Source organism: Onychostruthus taczanowskii, unplaced genomic scaffold, assembly GCF_017590055.1.
Source record: "Onychostruthus taczanowskii isolate IOZ18803 unplaced genomic scaffold, ASM1759005v1 scaffold82, whole genome shotgun sequence".
Classification (NCBI taxonomy): Eukaryota; Metazoa; Chordata; class Aves; order Passeriformes; family Passeridae; genus Onychostruthus; species Onychostruthus taczanowskii.
The window spans coordinates 873,134-890,369 of record NW_024506112.1 but is presented as its reverse complement, the minus strand read 5'-3'; the positions used below and the strand labels follow the sequence as shown (position 1 = coordinate 890,369).

General features: G+C 42.6%; 1 protein-coding gene across 2 annotated transcripts in view; it reads right to left on the bottom strand.

Moving 5' to 3' along the window:
- GRID2 (glutamate ionotropic receptor delta type subunit 2) overlaps positions 1–8,934 on the bottom strand; it is a 675,394-nt gene extending 666,460 nt beyond the window's left edge. For both annotated transcript variants that reach the window (XM_041424490.1, XM_041424491.1), the window contains exon 1: positions 8,847–8,934. In XM_041424490.1, coding sequence (XP_041280424.1) covers positions 8,847–8,934 — 88 coding nt within the window. The remainder of the gene's footprint in view (positions 1–8,846) is intronic.
- Positions 8,935–17,236: the final 8,302 nt, after the last annotated feature.

Here is a 17,236-nt window from a genome sequence, read left to right as displayed (position 1 = left end):
AAATTTCTAGATAAAAAACAGTTTTTATCCAAATAATAGATCTGGACAATAAAAGCAGATATTTCAGAGCACAGAACACAGTGACCATCACAAATTCTTGCCATGAGCCTGGATTATGAGAGAGAAAGAAACTAATAGAAACAGTAGAAGAGAGCAATTAATGTATTTTAATATGACCTGAAATAGCTATGACCTAATATTTTAATATTTAATATGAGCAATTAATGTATTTTAATATGACCTAAAATAGCTATCACTTTCCCTTGCATTTAACAATACAAGTCCACTGGCCACACACTGCCACCACTCTTGACCAGTGGCTTCACTGATCAAGAACTGTGTCTTTTCCACAGTCTTCTTCCCTTTGACAACCCTCTAGTACATGAAATGGTTTTAAAATGTTTCTGAAATGTTTAAGCTGAACACTATAAAGATTTCAAGAAGGCAAAGGATAAACAAAAAGAAACATCACTGCTTAGTTATGTTTGGTCTGGAGATACCCCCACTGTGTCCTTTCAGCCCAGCCAGAGGAGTTTTAATACTGACTGTAGTCAGTGAGATAACTCTGCAGTGGTGTCTTGGCACCTGAGAAATACAACTGACGTCTTCAAAACATCCCAAAGGCTCAGGAGCCTGAGCTTGACTGAGATGAGCTCCTGCATGCTTTAAAACCAAAGCAAGTCTGTCATCAGGTTTGGGTCCCAAACACGGGTCTGGAGTTGACATCCCAAGGCAGGGAAGCCTGCCCTGTGCAAAGTTACATTTCTCTACTTAAAAATGGGTTTGAAAAAATTGATATATCTGTGTATGTTAGAATTTGGCAGAGCAAATCCATGCCTGGCATTCAGGTCTGCTGTTCTGCCATCCTCTGTTCTCTCCAGAGCTCCTTTCCACAGCACTGGAGCGGTTCTATTTGATTTTGATTTATCACAAGTGAATTATTATAATGAAATCACCAACTCGATTTAAGCCTCTGAGAAAGATATGGTTGAACTAACAAAAAATTGTTCTGCAAAACAAGCAATTATTATTAGGTTCACTGGATATTGGCCTTAGCAATCCAACTGATTACAGAAAGTTAATGTTTTAAAAAGCAATGAAAAAATAAGGTATTAAATCCTTTAAATCTGCATGAAAGGCTCCAAGAGGAATTTTACAGTTATTTTCACTGCATATTTTATTAGATATGTGATATTTTATTCATGGGTAAAGCAAATATAACAATTAGGAATAATTAGCATTTCAGCACAGAGTGTTATCTAATACATTAAAATACACATATAACTCCTCATTTAAATTCTGTAGCCTGACATTTTTTTCCCTTTCTGGTTCAGGACTTTTCCACTGAGCATAGCATTTACAAGAACATTATACAGCTCCCAAAGAAATAGAAACAGACAGAACTAGTGTCTTTTGCCTTTGATATCTTATTTTCTTCCCCTCCCTGCATTTTTACTAATTTTCTTTTTCAATTTCCTCTTGAGTATATAGAGCTTGTCAGATAAACCCAGCACAACTTCCAAGAAACTTTTTCCTTTTCATCTTTTCTTTTCTACCCAACTCCGTCATCATTCCACAACTAATGTGTATAATGGAAATCTACTTTACATCTAAACCTGCTCTTACAAATCCATCAGTTTACAGTTGACTTATTAAGAGTAATAGTCTCTGTACCACCTTTTCCACCATGACTACATAGAAATGCTGTAGTTACTCTATTATCCTTTCTCATTAGATAAGTGTCACTTTTTATGAGCGCTTCTCTTTTTTTTTTTTTTTCATTTAATACAGCACTTACAGTTCTCAGAATATCCCTTCCTTGAGCTTTTGTGGTGAGTCCCAGACCAAAGCAGGAAGAAGTCTCTCCAGCTGAAGTGCACTCTGCGGTACAATACAGAACACAAAATACCTCCTTCTCTGAACTACGTATATTATCACTGAAACTAGGACATAAATTCTGAACCTTACAAAATTACAGCAGTGCACAACATCAAATGCGCTCCCTTGCCAGATTTCAGAACTGTCATCCAAACACCAGCACATTTCATTTACTAACCTTCAATTTCAGCCCGTGTCCTCCCCGTTAGAGAGATCACTTACGACTCTCCAAGTCACATAAGCCTTTATTAATTATAGTGGTTGCAGACACTGGAGAATCTTTCCCTTATTCCATCAGCTCTCACAACTGCTTGGCCAACAACAACCGGAAACCAAAGCCTGACACTTGTATGGAAGAACAGCAGAGGAAACTGCCCTGACGGTGCTCCTGGGAAATCCAGAAAGATACAGCAAGAAATACACCTTTTCCTCACTCACTCCTCCTCTAAATGCTTCCATTTCAGTCTAGATGTTTAAATTACTATGACAAGAATACAAAATTATATTCTGCCTCTGTAATGCATGATAACAGCACTTCCTCTTCTCCACGTGCTGCTTCAAATGCACAAGCCAGCTAAAAGCTGTGCCCAGAAGGCTTTTCCCAGGCCTTCCTTACCTGATGTTGAGGATGGATTAACCAGCACTCCACCAAACTTATCCAACATGCCTTTAGCACACATCCCATGCCACATGTCACACTGCACCCCCTCAGTATTGCACCTTTTCCAATACAGTCTGCTAGCCTAGAGAAGCAAGGAAACCATAGTCAACATTACTCTGAAAAAAAGCCAACACAGCTCTTTGGTAACTACTGCAAGCAACAGGACAGCAGCTACTTCCTCATGGACATATAGATGGTGCAGGAGGATAATGTCACACCACAGAAGGAGAGGAAGTGCATCTCTGTGCAGGAAAACCTGTAGGAAGCCAGTGGCTACACCTGGGGTACACAACACATCAAAGAAACATGAGCTGTGATGAGCAGCTCCCACCCACTCTGTCAGGGTGCCAGCAACCTGCCTGTTGTGCTTTGCTCTTGGGCTGTGACAGTCATACTTGTCTCTTGGCACTTTTAGGTAGCACAAACTGTATCTGGGGTTCTCATAGATGGGTGTGAGTACGAGCACAGCCATCAACTGGACTGTAAGGTTTATAGGATGCACAGGTGTGGAGCTGCTTTGACACACCAGCCAAGCCTGAATCTGAAATAAAAGTTTTCTTCAAAATCTACCAGCTTAGATAACAACTGACTTCTTCTGGAATTCAAATCTAACTGAAAAAAGAAAAAAAAAAAAGAAAAAAAAAAGTAGCAACCGAATTTGCAGATGCAGAAAGGTATCTGAATTTGCCTCATTACTAATGTATAACCTGAAATCAACCTTTAGCACATACTATGTATCATAATATATGTGCAAAACTTCTTCTTAAAGTTTTATAATTTTCTTATAATTGCTCAAAATATTAGAATACTATTTTCTTTTCTTATTGGTCACTTTTAAGTCCAAACATGAATGGTAATTTATCTGTTCCTAGTAAGTTTTTAAACACTGAAGATATAAACAAAAATATGTTTGGAGTGTGTGTAGATGGAAAGTGTGTTACCACCTTCTCATATATAAACCAGGTAATTAAGAAAATTTATTAAAAACAGATAGCCAAATAGAACTACTTTTTCACAAGAAAAAGTAGAACTGTTTTTGAAACCATTTCTTACTGTGCTGAAAAAAAAAAAAAATCAAGCAGTGGAGTAGCAGTAACAAAGAGTGAAAATACAAACCTCAACTCAAAAGGCAAAAGCCTCCGATAAATTTCAGCCAAAACCAGGCTGTCATGGCAGATTATAGACAGCTATATATCAAATGGAAGAAAATTATCTAACTTCAAGTCTATATCTAGGGAGTAACCTAATGGCTTACAGAAGTCGTCTCTTGCCAATACCACTTGCTTTCCAGGGCCAGGGAGTGGAAGAGAACCATACTTAATGCCTTTGTTCATTAAGTTAAATGAACCTTAGTTGGTAGGCTTATGTAGTCACAGTCTTGAAAGATTTTTCTCCAGCGTGTTTTTTCCAAGATGGCATTGTGAGAGTAAAGGCTCAGTGCATCCATAAGTAGTCATGTGAAAGCACAGAGCAGCAGCAGTGATTGCCATGTCAGACATTTGTTAGGGCACCACTTGAAAACGGATGGTTGATTTTTTTTTCCTCTGCCTTTATCAAGGACAAAGGACCAGACATAACACTAATAGGTTTTTTTAAGAGTTTTTTTTTAAGAGTTTTTCTTTTCATTTAAAAACATGAAAAGGAGTTGTCTGCTGTGGTCAGCAATCCACAGGCTCAGTTTAAAATCTTCTGAAGTCAATTTAGCCACTCACCTGGATTATGACAGACTCGGGATCAGGCCCTGATGATGACTAAGAAAGACTCCAGAAAGCAGTGACACCTAATGGCAAACATGCCTTTGGATGATGGCAAACCCTAATCTGTGGCGTGCAAAGTCATCCCTCTTTAGCTACAGAGTAACTAACACACATCACAGGGGTTGAAGCGCTGCCACAAATCCAAGCACCTGGGAAAGTGTTTCAGAAACAAGGCACACAGAAGCAGAGAGTTTGAGCATTTAAGCAGAACATAGTTACTAACAGAGCCTCCTGGCTGCTCAGCCGCAGCACACCGGGTTCCAGGTCCCCACTCAGAGGCACGTTTAAAATAAGCCAGTAACCTTCTCACATCCCAGAGCAGGGACAACAGGGACCTGAGTGCACCCCTGCAGACACTACAGGCACAGAGAGATTTATTTGTTTTTAATAAATCTGCTTCGCTTGCTTCTCTTGTGCTCTACAAATGTATGTGAGAGTACTGTAATGAATAGTTAGTGGCGTACACTACATACCTCCTAATGAGGCTTCACCAGTAGCACAGCAAATTAAATTCCTATTACCAATTCACAACACAACCCCTGCTGCACTGTAGCACATCAGCTTACAAGAAGAAATGAGACAGGCATCCCACCAAACAAGAATCCCTTTCCTTTACAGAAAAAAATTACATTTTAGTCACCACCAATATCAAGAGAAGAAACAAGCAATAGACCCCATGCTGGAATTGCCTTGATATTATTAACCATGATACAGAAGAGCTTAAAGGTGTGAGCCAAAACTCAGGACCCAGCAATGCTGGGAACTCGTCCAACAAATGGAATGCAGCAGTCCTGGCCTACAAAGTCTAAAAGCCAAGAGGAGTAAGGTAAGGACAGAACTGATTTTCTCTCTCAGGAAGAAAAAATGGTATCTATAAATATATTAAAACCAGATGTATAATTATATGTAGAAACATATATCACACATAACTGTATCTATTTATGAAATATCCATTAACAATAAAAAAGCCAAGGGCAGTACACAGTTGACTGTGTATGACTAAAGTTGCTGATAAACATAAAACCAAACTTGAGGTGATCAGGGAGGCTGAACTATATCAGCCTTCAAAAATACTGTACAGTATTTTTTTCAGCAAAACTTTTGTACCACACTATGTGCCTGCTGCCCTAGGTGGTTTTGCAGCACTTAATACACATTTATCTGCCTATGTGTTTCCATAGGCATAATAGGAAATCCATAAGCATGAACAGATGTATTACTATGTATTTATCAAGGGAAAATAATGAGCACAAAGTACAAAATATAAAAGCATGAGACTATCAGCAGCAGAAGATACAAAGCATACGCAAATTGTGCGGTTGACAAGGAATGCCACCTAATCCCTGCTTAATTAAAACACTGTTCTAAACTCCTGTTTAGGGAGTGGGGAGTGTGGGACGACTGATGTATGAAGGAAATATCAGGCAGCATGGCTAATCTCAAAGACTTGGGAGCTTTCGAGCTACATAAATCAGAGCGACTTTTTGAATAGCCTCATAAAACACAGAATCATTACCATTCCACTCACGACTTTCAGATTCTTCCTACAGCATACAGATCATTAGGAAACTTCTAAGCAATCAAGTAATGTGGGACTGATGAAATTACTCAATCAATGCATGGGCTGAGAGAAGCAGCATAATACAGGATTGCACAGTTTTGACATGGTAACCCTGCCCCTTTCTTTTTTACATAAGGGTGAGGAAAATTATAGTGGAGTCGATTCATTTCACCATTTTCACAAGAGTGCTTAATGTAGTCTTTCTGAACTGCCAGTTCCTATTTATAATAGCAGGGCAGCAGAAACGTACAGACTATAAGCAGCTCCACCAATGTTTAAAATATGATACAGGAAAACCTTTCTTTTTAAATGTAAACATGCACAGACTTTCTCCAGAGATCAAAAGCAGAATCTGTACACAGAAAACAGGAATATGAAAAAGCATTATCATAGATACCAGTCACTGTATCCCTCCCACTGACATCACCAAGTCGTTAATGCCTACTCACTAAATTGTAACCTTTTTTTGGCATTGTCTAAAAGAGGACTGATAAAATACTTTGAAACAGAAAGCATCCTTTTGCAGGAAACGCATAAAATAAAACATAGGCAAGCAAGAGAGTCTGTGCATAATATTGAAAAAAGTATGTACTATTAGGAAAATAGGTATGCACAGGTAACATGTTATTTCTTATGACCATCTGCCCCTCTCAAACATGAGAAAATATTTTCCACTTGAATATCTTAGCACTGCAGAATGAAAAAAAGATAATGCATTTATTCTGTCTGTTGCCCAAGGCATCAGAATTACCTCTGGTAGTATTTCCCTTCCCCTGAACTGAGCATTTTTGTTTTTTCTTTGGTTTTGTGAGTTCTTCTGTAGTTAATTTCTTCATAGAGTACCCTACTACTGCTTTCTGCCACTCATTTAAATAAATACACTTTATTACTTATGCCTAAATATTTTATACATGAATTTATTTTATACAAGTGGAAGAAAGCAAAAAGGGGTCAGAATATCAGGTCACAAAATATAGTGGTGTTACCTGGGACCAAATTTTCATCTGTGAGCTGTACAACTTGGAATATTTAGCTGTGTACTCATTTACTGTTAGTTCTGATTTCAGATAATTTATTTTCAGAGTATTCATTTTAGTAGATGTAAAACTCTGTGTACCAGTTATATAGTTTGCCATTCTCATGGTGGCATAAACCAGTTTATAAAAAGAGCTAATCCCCTTGCCAACTGTACTAATTGTCTCTCAAGACAAATTGTGTGAGAAGCAACTACTTTGGTTCTGCTAGCTGGGGTTGCTGGGTTTTTTTTTTGTTTTCAATGAGGATTTACTGTGTTGATGTATCTAATCACTGACAGCATTATTTAAAAAATACTTAAAATGTGTTGCATTTATCATATGAAAGAAGTAAACCAAATAAATTTTCATTAACACGAGGGGAGAAAAGCTATCGTCTCCCCTGACGGCAGTGCAAAGGCACACGGCTTGGCCAGCAGCGCTGCCTTAGCCAGGAGGATGGGAAATAGTGGATTGCAAAGAAACTCCTCGTAAGCTACACAGTCAAAATTTCCCCCCAAATCCTAGGATGTAACCGTTTGCTGCAAGCTCTTAAGAAATAAACCCTAAGACGTAACTGTCTCCTAGTGTCGCTTTAAGAGTCTGCAACTGGGAAGAATTTAAAAAGTCCTTCTCCCTTTAAAAGGAGGGCATAGAGCGCTACCTCCCCGCGCAGTATTTGCTGCTCCAGTCTCACACAGCCAAAAGGGCTGACCCCTGTAAAGTTGCGGTACCTAAGGGGAGAGCTGGCTTCTGGCCTCGGGGACAGCTACACAGAGGGCTGGCGCACCGCTGCCCCAAAATCGGTCCTGCAGGAAAGCTCCTGACGGCCGCGCTTTCCAAACGCTCTCCCCGCTTCCCCTTTCAAAGAAAGCCGCTACGGATCCCCACGACAAGAACCGGCAGACATATTTATAAAGCCAGCCCTGGGGAGAGCGGCAGCTGCCCCGCAGCCGGGGCCGGCACCGCCCCAGGAACCTCCCCAAAGCCCCGGCGGGACCCTGCCCCGAAATGCACCTTCCCCGGGGCAGCGCGGCGCCGGCCGCCCGCCCCCGCTCCGCCTGCGTGCGGCGCCTGCAGATGGGCGAGCGGCCGCGGGGGGAAGCGCCCTCCTCTCCCCATCTCCGCTCCTCTCCCTCCCCGAGCATCCCCGGCCGGCGCAGGGGGGCCACCCGCTCTCGCCAGCCGCGGGAGCCGAGCGCCGCTCGGCAGCGGGGCTCAGCGCTTCCCAGAGATGCGCCCGCCGACAGGGAAGGCAGCCGTGCCGGAGATGGCTCGGGATAACGGGGAGCGAGGGAAGCGCCGTGCACCGGCATCAACCCGAGCTGCCCCCTGCCCCCGGGGCGGAGGGGAGGCCGCTGCCTTTCGCGGGAGCGGCGGCTCCGGGAGGCGCAGACGGGGCCGGCGGGGTGGCGGCCGGGAAGGGGGTGCCGGACGGCCGGAGCCCCCCGCCCCCGCGGCAGGGGAAGCGCTCACGTTGCCAAACCACCTGTTCCGCCGCGGGAGAGGAAGGCGGGGAGGGGGGTGTGAAGGAGGGAAAAGTGTGGGGGGTGGGGGCTTTGCGTGGCTGTCACCGTGGTGTGAGGAACACCGGGAGGCGTGGGGTGTCCCCCGGCCCAGAGCGAGCCGGGGCAAGCGGAAAGCTGTCTGGAGCTAAGGGGCGGGAGGAACCGGGGAAGTGCCCGAGCCCCCATCATCAGCCTCATCAAAACCTCAAGGTCTAAAGCACGCAGATACCCCGCTGTCAAGAAACCTTTACACAGCGCGGTAGGGGAAAAAGAGGACCCCTGAGGTCCTGGTGGAAAGCAATTATAAGAGAGGACTAAACAACAAAAAAAAAAAAAAAGCAAGCGAGCAAGCGATAAAAGACAGTGGGGGCTACGGGGGGAGGGGGAAAAGCCTTCCAGGAGAGGGAAGGTTGCAAAGGAGAGCTGGAAAAGTGTCCAGCAGCACCAGCAGGCGCAGCACCCCCTTACCGATATGAATGATTGAATCTGCAATCGCCGCTTTCCAGGTTCGAGTCCAACAGACGGACACGACCAGGATGAGGGAGAAAACTTCCATGTCCTCCGGAGGTCCAGGCTTTATAACAACAGATCTCTTCGCCAAACGGCGCTGCCGACGACAGTGCAGCGCAGGAAGCCCAAGAGTTTGAGGTGCAGCCGGAGGAGCGTGTAAATCCCGATGGCTGGCGCAGAGCCGCGGCTGGTCAGGGAGCGAGCCCGGGGCTCCGAGCGCTTCTCTCCTCGGCGAAACCCCGCGTCACTTCGCGGGGCTCCTGGGCAGCACCAGAATTGCTGGGAGCGCCGGCAGCAAATCCATCCAGCCCGGGCGCCGCCGCGGGCAGCAGACGCCTCTGCTGGTCAGACAATCCCCATCCTTCCGCCGGGTCCAGGGATCCGCTCGGTCCCGCTGCTGCACAGCAACTTCCAACCCACACCACGCACACGCTCGCACACACGGGCACACACGCACACACACGAGCAGACACGCACACACCAGCAGACACCCACAAACCCTCTTGGCCAGAGAAGCCCCAGGAGCCCGCAGCAAATAGCTCGCCTTCAGCGAGGTGGGAGGAGCGGACGACCGAGGGAGCAGGCGATCCCGCTCCCGGCAGCCAGATTCCTGCAGGAAAAGCCCCCCCGGAGGCCAAAAAACAAAGTGAACTTCAAGGTAATGCAGATAGTAATGCAGAGATTTCCCCCCACCCTTCGCTTAGAAAAATTGCTTCCCACAACTGGAGGAAAAAAAAAAATAAATCTGCCAATGGAGCCCAGCGTGCTGTCTCTGTCGCGCAAGGTGGTGGTTGGACAGGGCAGAAGCGAGAGGAGGAGTACCCGGAGCGAGGCAGAGGAAAGCAGATGATGGTCTGCAGGTTGCTTTTGGATCTTGCTTTGCTGGTGGGATGCAGAGAGAGCTGGCAGCTCCAGCACCAGCCAGCACGTTGCCTAGAAATGGATCACCTAGGAGAAGGAGAGAGAGAGCGAGAGATAAGTGCTATCAGCCAGAGAGGGAGAAACAGAGAGAGCGAGCGAGTGAGAGCGCTTCTCTCTAATAACCACCTCCTCCCCCTATCTGCAATACAAGGGAGAAACAATATAGAACCCTCGTCTCCCTTGAAATCTTCAGCTGGGACTAAGGAACAGACATAGGCAAGAGTGCATACAGCCTAAAAATACATTGGGGGAGGGGGAAGAGAAAATCTTTTTGAAGTGTTATGCTCAGTTTAAAATAATAAAATAAAATAAAAAAACTCCACCCCATTTATTTAACCTTGTAACTCCACTGTGGGGATCAAGTTCAAACTAGACGGGCACTTCTGCTTCTCAGTCTTTGACAACTGAGTCAGGGACATTACTTGAAGAGGAAAAGGGGAAAAAAAAATCAGGGACACCTGGCCTCTAGGGGAAAATGAAGACCTAAAAATCTATTAATATTACTTTAATTATCTATGTTCTTGATGGAATTTTGCACAGCTCTTTAAAGCAGTGAATTAGCTTTTTTCTTCCTCTCTTTAGGTAATGGAGAAATTTCTATGGGAAACATTTAGAGCACACTTTTCATGCTCAGGGTTCTATGAATTCATTAACCGATTAATCCTCAGACTTCTCGTGCTGTAGTTAAATACATTATCCCCATTACACAGACAGAGAATTGTACAGAGAGGTTAAGTATGTTCCTATAAAACAGTCTAAATCCCCACTTTATGTCTTAATACACTTTTTTTCTGACTATGGTTTTTCTAGTCCCACTAGAGACAGGAAGGAGAAATCAAAGAATTGCTCATAACATAGTAGTTATATCCTAAACTTGCACAAACCATTGATAAGTGCTGGTAGTCAACAGATCAAAAGGTTGATCAACCCATTTTCTTCAGAAGGAAGCTCTTTTGAAGGTATCTTCAAAAGATGCCTTGTTAGTAATGTTAAATGTTAGTAATAAATTCATCATACCCAACTTGTAGATTTCTCCTCTTTCTCCTGACTTGCATATGTCTTCTTCCAGCTGTGGGACAGGTTGGCAAAAACAGTTGCATGCCCATAAAATGTAAAGATTTAGTTCAAGAGGGAGAAATAAGCTTTTCAAGAAAAGCTAAACTAAACCAATGGCAAGATACTTGACTCTACCAAAAGAAAAACGAAAACAAACCAAACCAAAGTAACCAACACCACCAAGAAAAAGCACCAGCAGCAATTTTGACTTTGCTTAGGTCTACCTTGGCAGGGGAAACCTTCTCTACAAATGGTAGCACTCAAAATGCTTTAAGCCCAATCCAAAGCACAAGTCAGGGCTCACCTTTTCACAGGTGACGCTCTCTCTTCTAAGAGCCAAAACAAATCACAACTAGAATTGCTTTAGAGACAAAAGAAAAGGTATATAAAGAGAACCATAGATGAGCAGTGTGAAGCTGAAGTCTCACAAGTTATGTCACTCACATGCTGCATTTGTCCCTATTGTCTGTACAAGTCACAGATGTGTTATCAATAAGGGCAAACAGTAAAAAAGAGTGGGTTTTTTCCTACAAATGACAATTTATGCACAGTATCAGTGAATGTAATGGGCATTAATTTTGCAAGTAATAAATTCCGATTCATCTGAGAAACTTTTAGAGCTGCTTGAGTCATTATTACTTCTTCACAAAAGAAGAGAGTTCACAAGAAATGTTAATTCACTTCTTTGGGGGGCATGTCAGAGCACTATTCTTTAATAATGTACAATGCACAGTAGGCAGAATAGGAAATGTAATGGAAACCTTTGGAAAATTATAACTTTTGAATCCTCAGTTTAGATATTACTAAGAATTTGAGGCCTTATCTAGGAACCAGATATCCTTACTGACTCTTTAAGGCATATAGTACCCTGAACTGGCCACACTAAATGGAATTTTTTGCAGAAGTCTGTAGACACATATAAAAGAATACAAGATCCAGCCAAGAGTTTGTAGCTCACAAACATCTTCTAACTAATAAAAAATAATTTTGAGTGGAGTTCAAAATGACACCATGTGAAAATTTGAAAGAGACTGAAGTAAATTTTAAAATAAGTTCAAATAAAATTACTTTAAACAATGAACACATTGTTGACTTAATATACATCCACCACAGAGATAAATTTCCACTTCCATTCTCTTTAATACTCATTTAAAAACAAAATCTCATGTCACTCATTCAAACAAAATGAAAAAAAATCTCATCCTATGTGGCTAGTTCAAGCTATCAAAAAATATTGAAAAAGAATAGTTGTCTTTTCTATTCAGATACAAAACCTTGCCGAAAGTTAAAGCTAGGAGAAAGAAAATTTCAGAACCAAGGAGTTACCAGTCCTGTGAAAATATCCTAGAAAAATAATGGGCACATCCAGGCCCCTAAAAAGCCATAAGCTCCGTGCTCAGGCCTTCAGTGACAGCTGCCCCAGGCACTGTGGAAGCTGAAGTCCCACAGGTTTCAGCCATGCCACTCTTCCTTCACTACAGCTTCCCTCCCAAACACCCTCAGTTCCATCAGCATCACTCCAGCTCCACCTCTGGAGGAGTGCCACCAGCAACCAGCCCTGGTTTCCACCACGGGGAGTGGCTGACTTCTTTCCAGAAGCCTGACTCCAGTGTGTTTCCAGCTTGTTTCCACTGATCAGCTGTTACAGTGCTGCACATTAATGCAGCCCCTGGGGGAGCAGCAAAGAGAGGATGTTCTTGTAAAATAGAGGCAGTGCGGGGCAAAAGTCTCTTAAGTTTGTTGCCTCACATCCACATATAACACACTGCTACCTTAAACAAGTCAGCCTGGGACCTGAGCTTCTGTCTACAGAGAGAGAGCTAAATCCAAAAGTTGCGCCTGCTTTTAGTCATCTAAAGCCTCAATTTAGATAATATAATGCCCCTTTCTCATCTCTTTGGCTATACAAGCAGCTCTGACCATGCAGAGGTCAACTTTTCATTTGTTTAGTTCTAAGTCCCAGGAGATCCTTCAGGTAACTTGAAGAAATTCAGATACCGATAAGACAGGCACACTTACAGCCATCAGTTTTGGGAGATAAACAGAACAGATAAGCCTTACAATTACAGTCCTAAATTCCATAAGAAGTATTACTTTTCTCACACATGAACACATATTTTGCACATCAGAATTTGATCTTTTCTGTCCAAGTGTATTGCCTAAACTTAAAAAAATGTTCAATGGCATGAAATGAAGTTACACCTTGGGTTAGTCCACCAGCCCATTTGCTCCAACGCCTTTTTCCATGAAGACCCAGAAGTTATTAATTCAGAGAAAAAAACCAACCCAAGAAGTATACACACTGCCTGCACCGTTCAGAGTGGGAGAGGGAATAGGAGAAATTCCTTCCTGACCCTACTAAGCCATCACCCCCTGTCAGTTAACATTTTCACTTTAGCTTGCATAGTATGAATCTTAGTGGACACAGAGTTAACCTAAAAATAAAATAAATAATACAGGAAAAAAAATCCCCACAAACTCAGCAGCATTAAACTTGGTGGCCTTCTGGAAATTCTGGCAGTGTCAACTGGCCAAGAGAAACAACATCTCTTTTGCTTCCTTCTTGTTGACTCCACTGCCTTTCATAAAATAGTCCAATATTATTGCAATAGGAGGTGGGATTAAAAAGAACAGACCATCTATGGCAGGAGACTATCATTAGTACACAATCAAAAATACACAATAGTCACATCCAAACTGTTATTGATGCCATCTAAACATGGGAGAAAGGCCTCCACCTACTATTGCTAAGATTGGTTTCTATTTATGGAATTTTAACATAATTTGTTGTCATTTTTGCTGTATTTGCTGCTTTTTCTTTGAGGTCTTTGTGGGTCATTTTTAAATGAATACTCCTGATGAGAAAATTAACAGTAATTCTGCCAATCTCCACATTTCTTTGTTGGCTTTTTATCTCTTTTCAGATTATATTGGACGTTCAAATTTGTCACCAAATAGTAACATTATAGATGAAATGCAGAACCCCGTAACATCTTCAATACTACAACTCTAGAAAGATAACAAGCAGACTCAGCAGCCAGATGAGCACAGGCAGCTCCCTGTAGAGAGCCATTTCAATGGGCAGAGGATGTCCCCATAAGGACACCATTCCCAGATCATATGCTAATTTACATGAGGAAAAAAATTTATTAATTCTCTCTTTGTAATTATTATGATGTAGGCTCTGAGAAGAGCTACCTAAATGAAAACTTGGTATACTCAAGGCTGGACAGATAAATAGTTCATGACTTTAAAACAACCAACCATGGGCCTCCAACCCATAATTTATGTAGGGCAACATGTTCCATTTGACAGCAGCATTTCAATCTAAATAACAGTTTCCCCCCCCCATTTTTAAAACGCAAACTGACAAATATCCCTCACCTTGCAGTGCTGTATTTTTTTTTTAAATACTTGCATTCTAAAAGTGCTGATATGAAGCAGCTGAGTGACAGACCTACCAAGAGACCATGTGCCACAAGCAAATGTTCCTGTGCCACCGAGCTGGTGCCCAGACTGTCGGGGAGCGCTGCTCACTCCAAGAGGTTACTTGAGCTGACACATCCACTCAAGTCTTCGCTTTACCTGGCATAGCTTCAAACAAGAAGTCATCTGGGAGGGCTTTAGTTAAGTGGACATCTGTCCATTAGGAAATAGACTTGCTTCAGTGACCGCCAAATAACCTTTAAATTAAAGCTTTCTCCTACTGCCAACTTTTACGTTGTTCTCTGTATTATGAGAGAGGTCCAGGTTAATAAGACCATTCCAGTTCTAAGTAGTAGCCCAGACACTGACTCCATCTGTCCTGTCACACTTGGAGTGAAGCATACACTCTTGGGCCGCTGTCATCCCCCTTGAATAAAGGGGATATTCTTGCCTTTACTTAGTGCAATAGTTTGAGGATTAAATACATTCATTTTTAAAAATGCAAAGTATTACACCTTTTTTTCCAATTTCCTTCACTCAGTTTCTGCATAGTTTAAATATGTGAATGTGTGTATAGCTGCAAGAGTGTGTGTGTGTGCATGTGCACGTGTAGATAGCTAAATAGATAAAAAGTAATTTCATTTGGCCATTATAGAAATAAACAGAACATTAAATATTTACTGCATTTCAACAGACAGAGCATGATGTGGCCTTGAATATCTTACCACAAAGGAATGCATCACAAAACCAGAGTTAACAGAGTTAAAACAGAATCAAGAGTTATTCTGCTGGGCTGGAGAATTGAGAAAAAAAAAATAGTGTCAATGCAGTACATAGCAAGGATTTCAAAGCTTTCTGCTTTTTCAAAAACTACAATATGGTTGAATTTAGTTGAAAGCTTGTGTTTTATCCTTTAGCCTCACTACACAAAACTCAAAGTGGTTATGAAGTAAAGTCAACCCTTAGAGCAACCAGTATTATCAAGTGATTTAGCAGGGCCTGCTGCTGAGGTAGATTTATTTTGTCTCCATTTAAACTCATGTTATAGATCTCCTCTGTTGCCTGAGCCATCCTGTGATGTACCTTGCTTAGAAGCTATTAGGTTACTGGAGAGAGGAGGACACAGGGCTTATGAGCCATAAGGTTTATTGGGCATGGTCTGAACAGAAAAAAAAAACCCAAACACCTTGAGAAAACAAAACAGAAGTGGTGTCAAGTTACCAATTTCATTGGTACCAGAGCAAATGTGATGCTCTCAGATACATGGATATGTAACATCTTTTCAGTCTTATGTATGTTAAAGGGAAACTAGAGAATAAATCCTCCCTTCTCTTGCTACTTCTGCCCAGCAAGTATTAAGCCAAATTCTTCCAATGCAAAATCCTTCCTGTCTCTGTAATTGCCCAGCTAGCTGTCCTCCTCAGTCTCTCAGACTCTAACTCCCTGTTATTCAGCACACTGCACAGTTGTCCTCCAGGTCTTTCCTGGTGCCTCACAAATATGCTTTTACTGTACTTCTACATGGTAAATACATAGCTTCACTTTTTGATCTTGCTGGCATTCCGGTCCTTCTAATATTGCTCCTCCTATTATTCCCTACATTTCACAGTCATGGCCTTTGTTGCTATCATCTCTTTGCCCCTTGTTTTCTTTCCCTTCAAGAGCTATATAAGGGTGAAAGACATGCAAGGCACTCTGCCAAAGCCACCTCACATTTATGCTGGGTGAAAAGCAAGTCACAAATGGAGGAGAATGCCTGTAAGGGAAGGAAGAGAAGCAGGGAATTTTCTGACAGCTGCAGACACAGGTACAGTTTGTACCTGTGGATCCTCTGTTGGCAGCAGGAGTGGAGTGACTTTCAGCAAGTACTTGGACAAGTCTGAGAACCTGGGTAGGGCGTGACCGGCAGTCAGAGCGCAGAGACAGCACTCCTAGCAACTGGCCAAGGACACGGGTGTGTTTTCTGTTCCATGTCTCTGCATCTTCCTCCTAGCTCCTCTCCCAACACCCACTGATGACTTTAGGCTCATTCTAGGCACACGCTAGAAGCCACCACAGTGGAGAAGCCAAATACATCAGACCCTGGAGAAGATGTGGACAGAGGAGAAGTCAGGGAGGTTGGGAAACTGTCATTGAGAACACGACATGTTACTGTGGAGAGAAATCTGTAGGAAAGCTTTGATGACACAGCAGAGCAGTGGCAGAGCACAGTGAAGTCACAGTGCAGATCCAGGCAGCTCTTCATTTAGCCTTTTAGTGTCACATGGCTGGAGGACTCCGACTATTCTGGGTACTACGTGGAGTGAAAGAGCCAACCGAGAGGGAACCATTTTAACTGGTCTTTTTCCACGCCTTCACTGCTGCTGAGAAGAGAGGAGGCAGTTTCAACCATGACAGGAAAAGAAAGGCCAGTTGGAAGTCATCACTGAACCAGAAATGCCACATGCTGTTTGCTTTGTATAATGCAAGACCGGAATCAGCTCAGTCTTTCCTGCTGCAAGTGGTGGAAGAGATAATGGGAAAAGCGTAGTATTGGAGAACAGAATTACTGTTGCTCTGGGAGCCTGTGGATGCAGCAGGAGAAAACCTGGCACGCTAGATTCTTTTACCTGTTTGGAAAAGGTAGCAGGAAGCCTGTTAAATCTGGTGGTTTAACAAGAATAGGACTCAATTATTTGTGAAAGAGAAATAGTGCAGACATTGCTGGTTATTTAACGCTGCAGTTAGGCTGACACCTGCAACGCTCTACATATTTCTGTATTGCATCTCTATTTAGTAATAACCATTAATGTTGTGTTACTGTTATATTGAGAATAGTAGCAAGACTAAGATTTCATTGCGGCAGATACTGCAGAAAAAGCATAGCAAAATATTCCTCACCACAATACAGTACATTCTGATTGCACAAGAAAAAACTAGAGTTGAGAAGAGAAACAAAAAAGGCA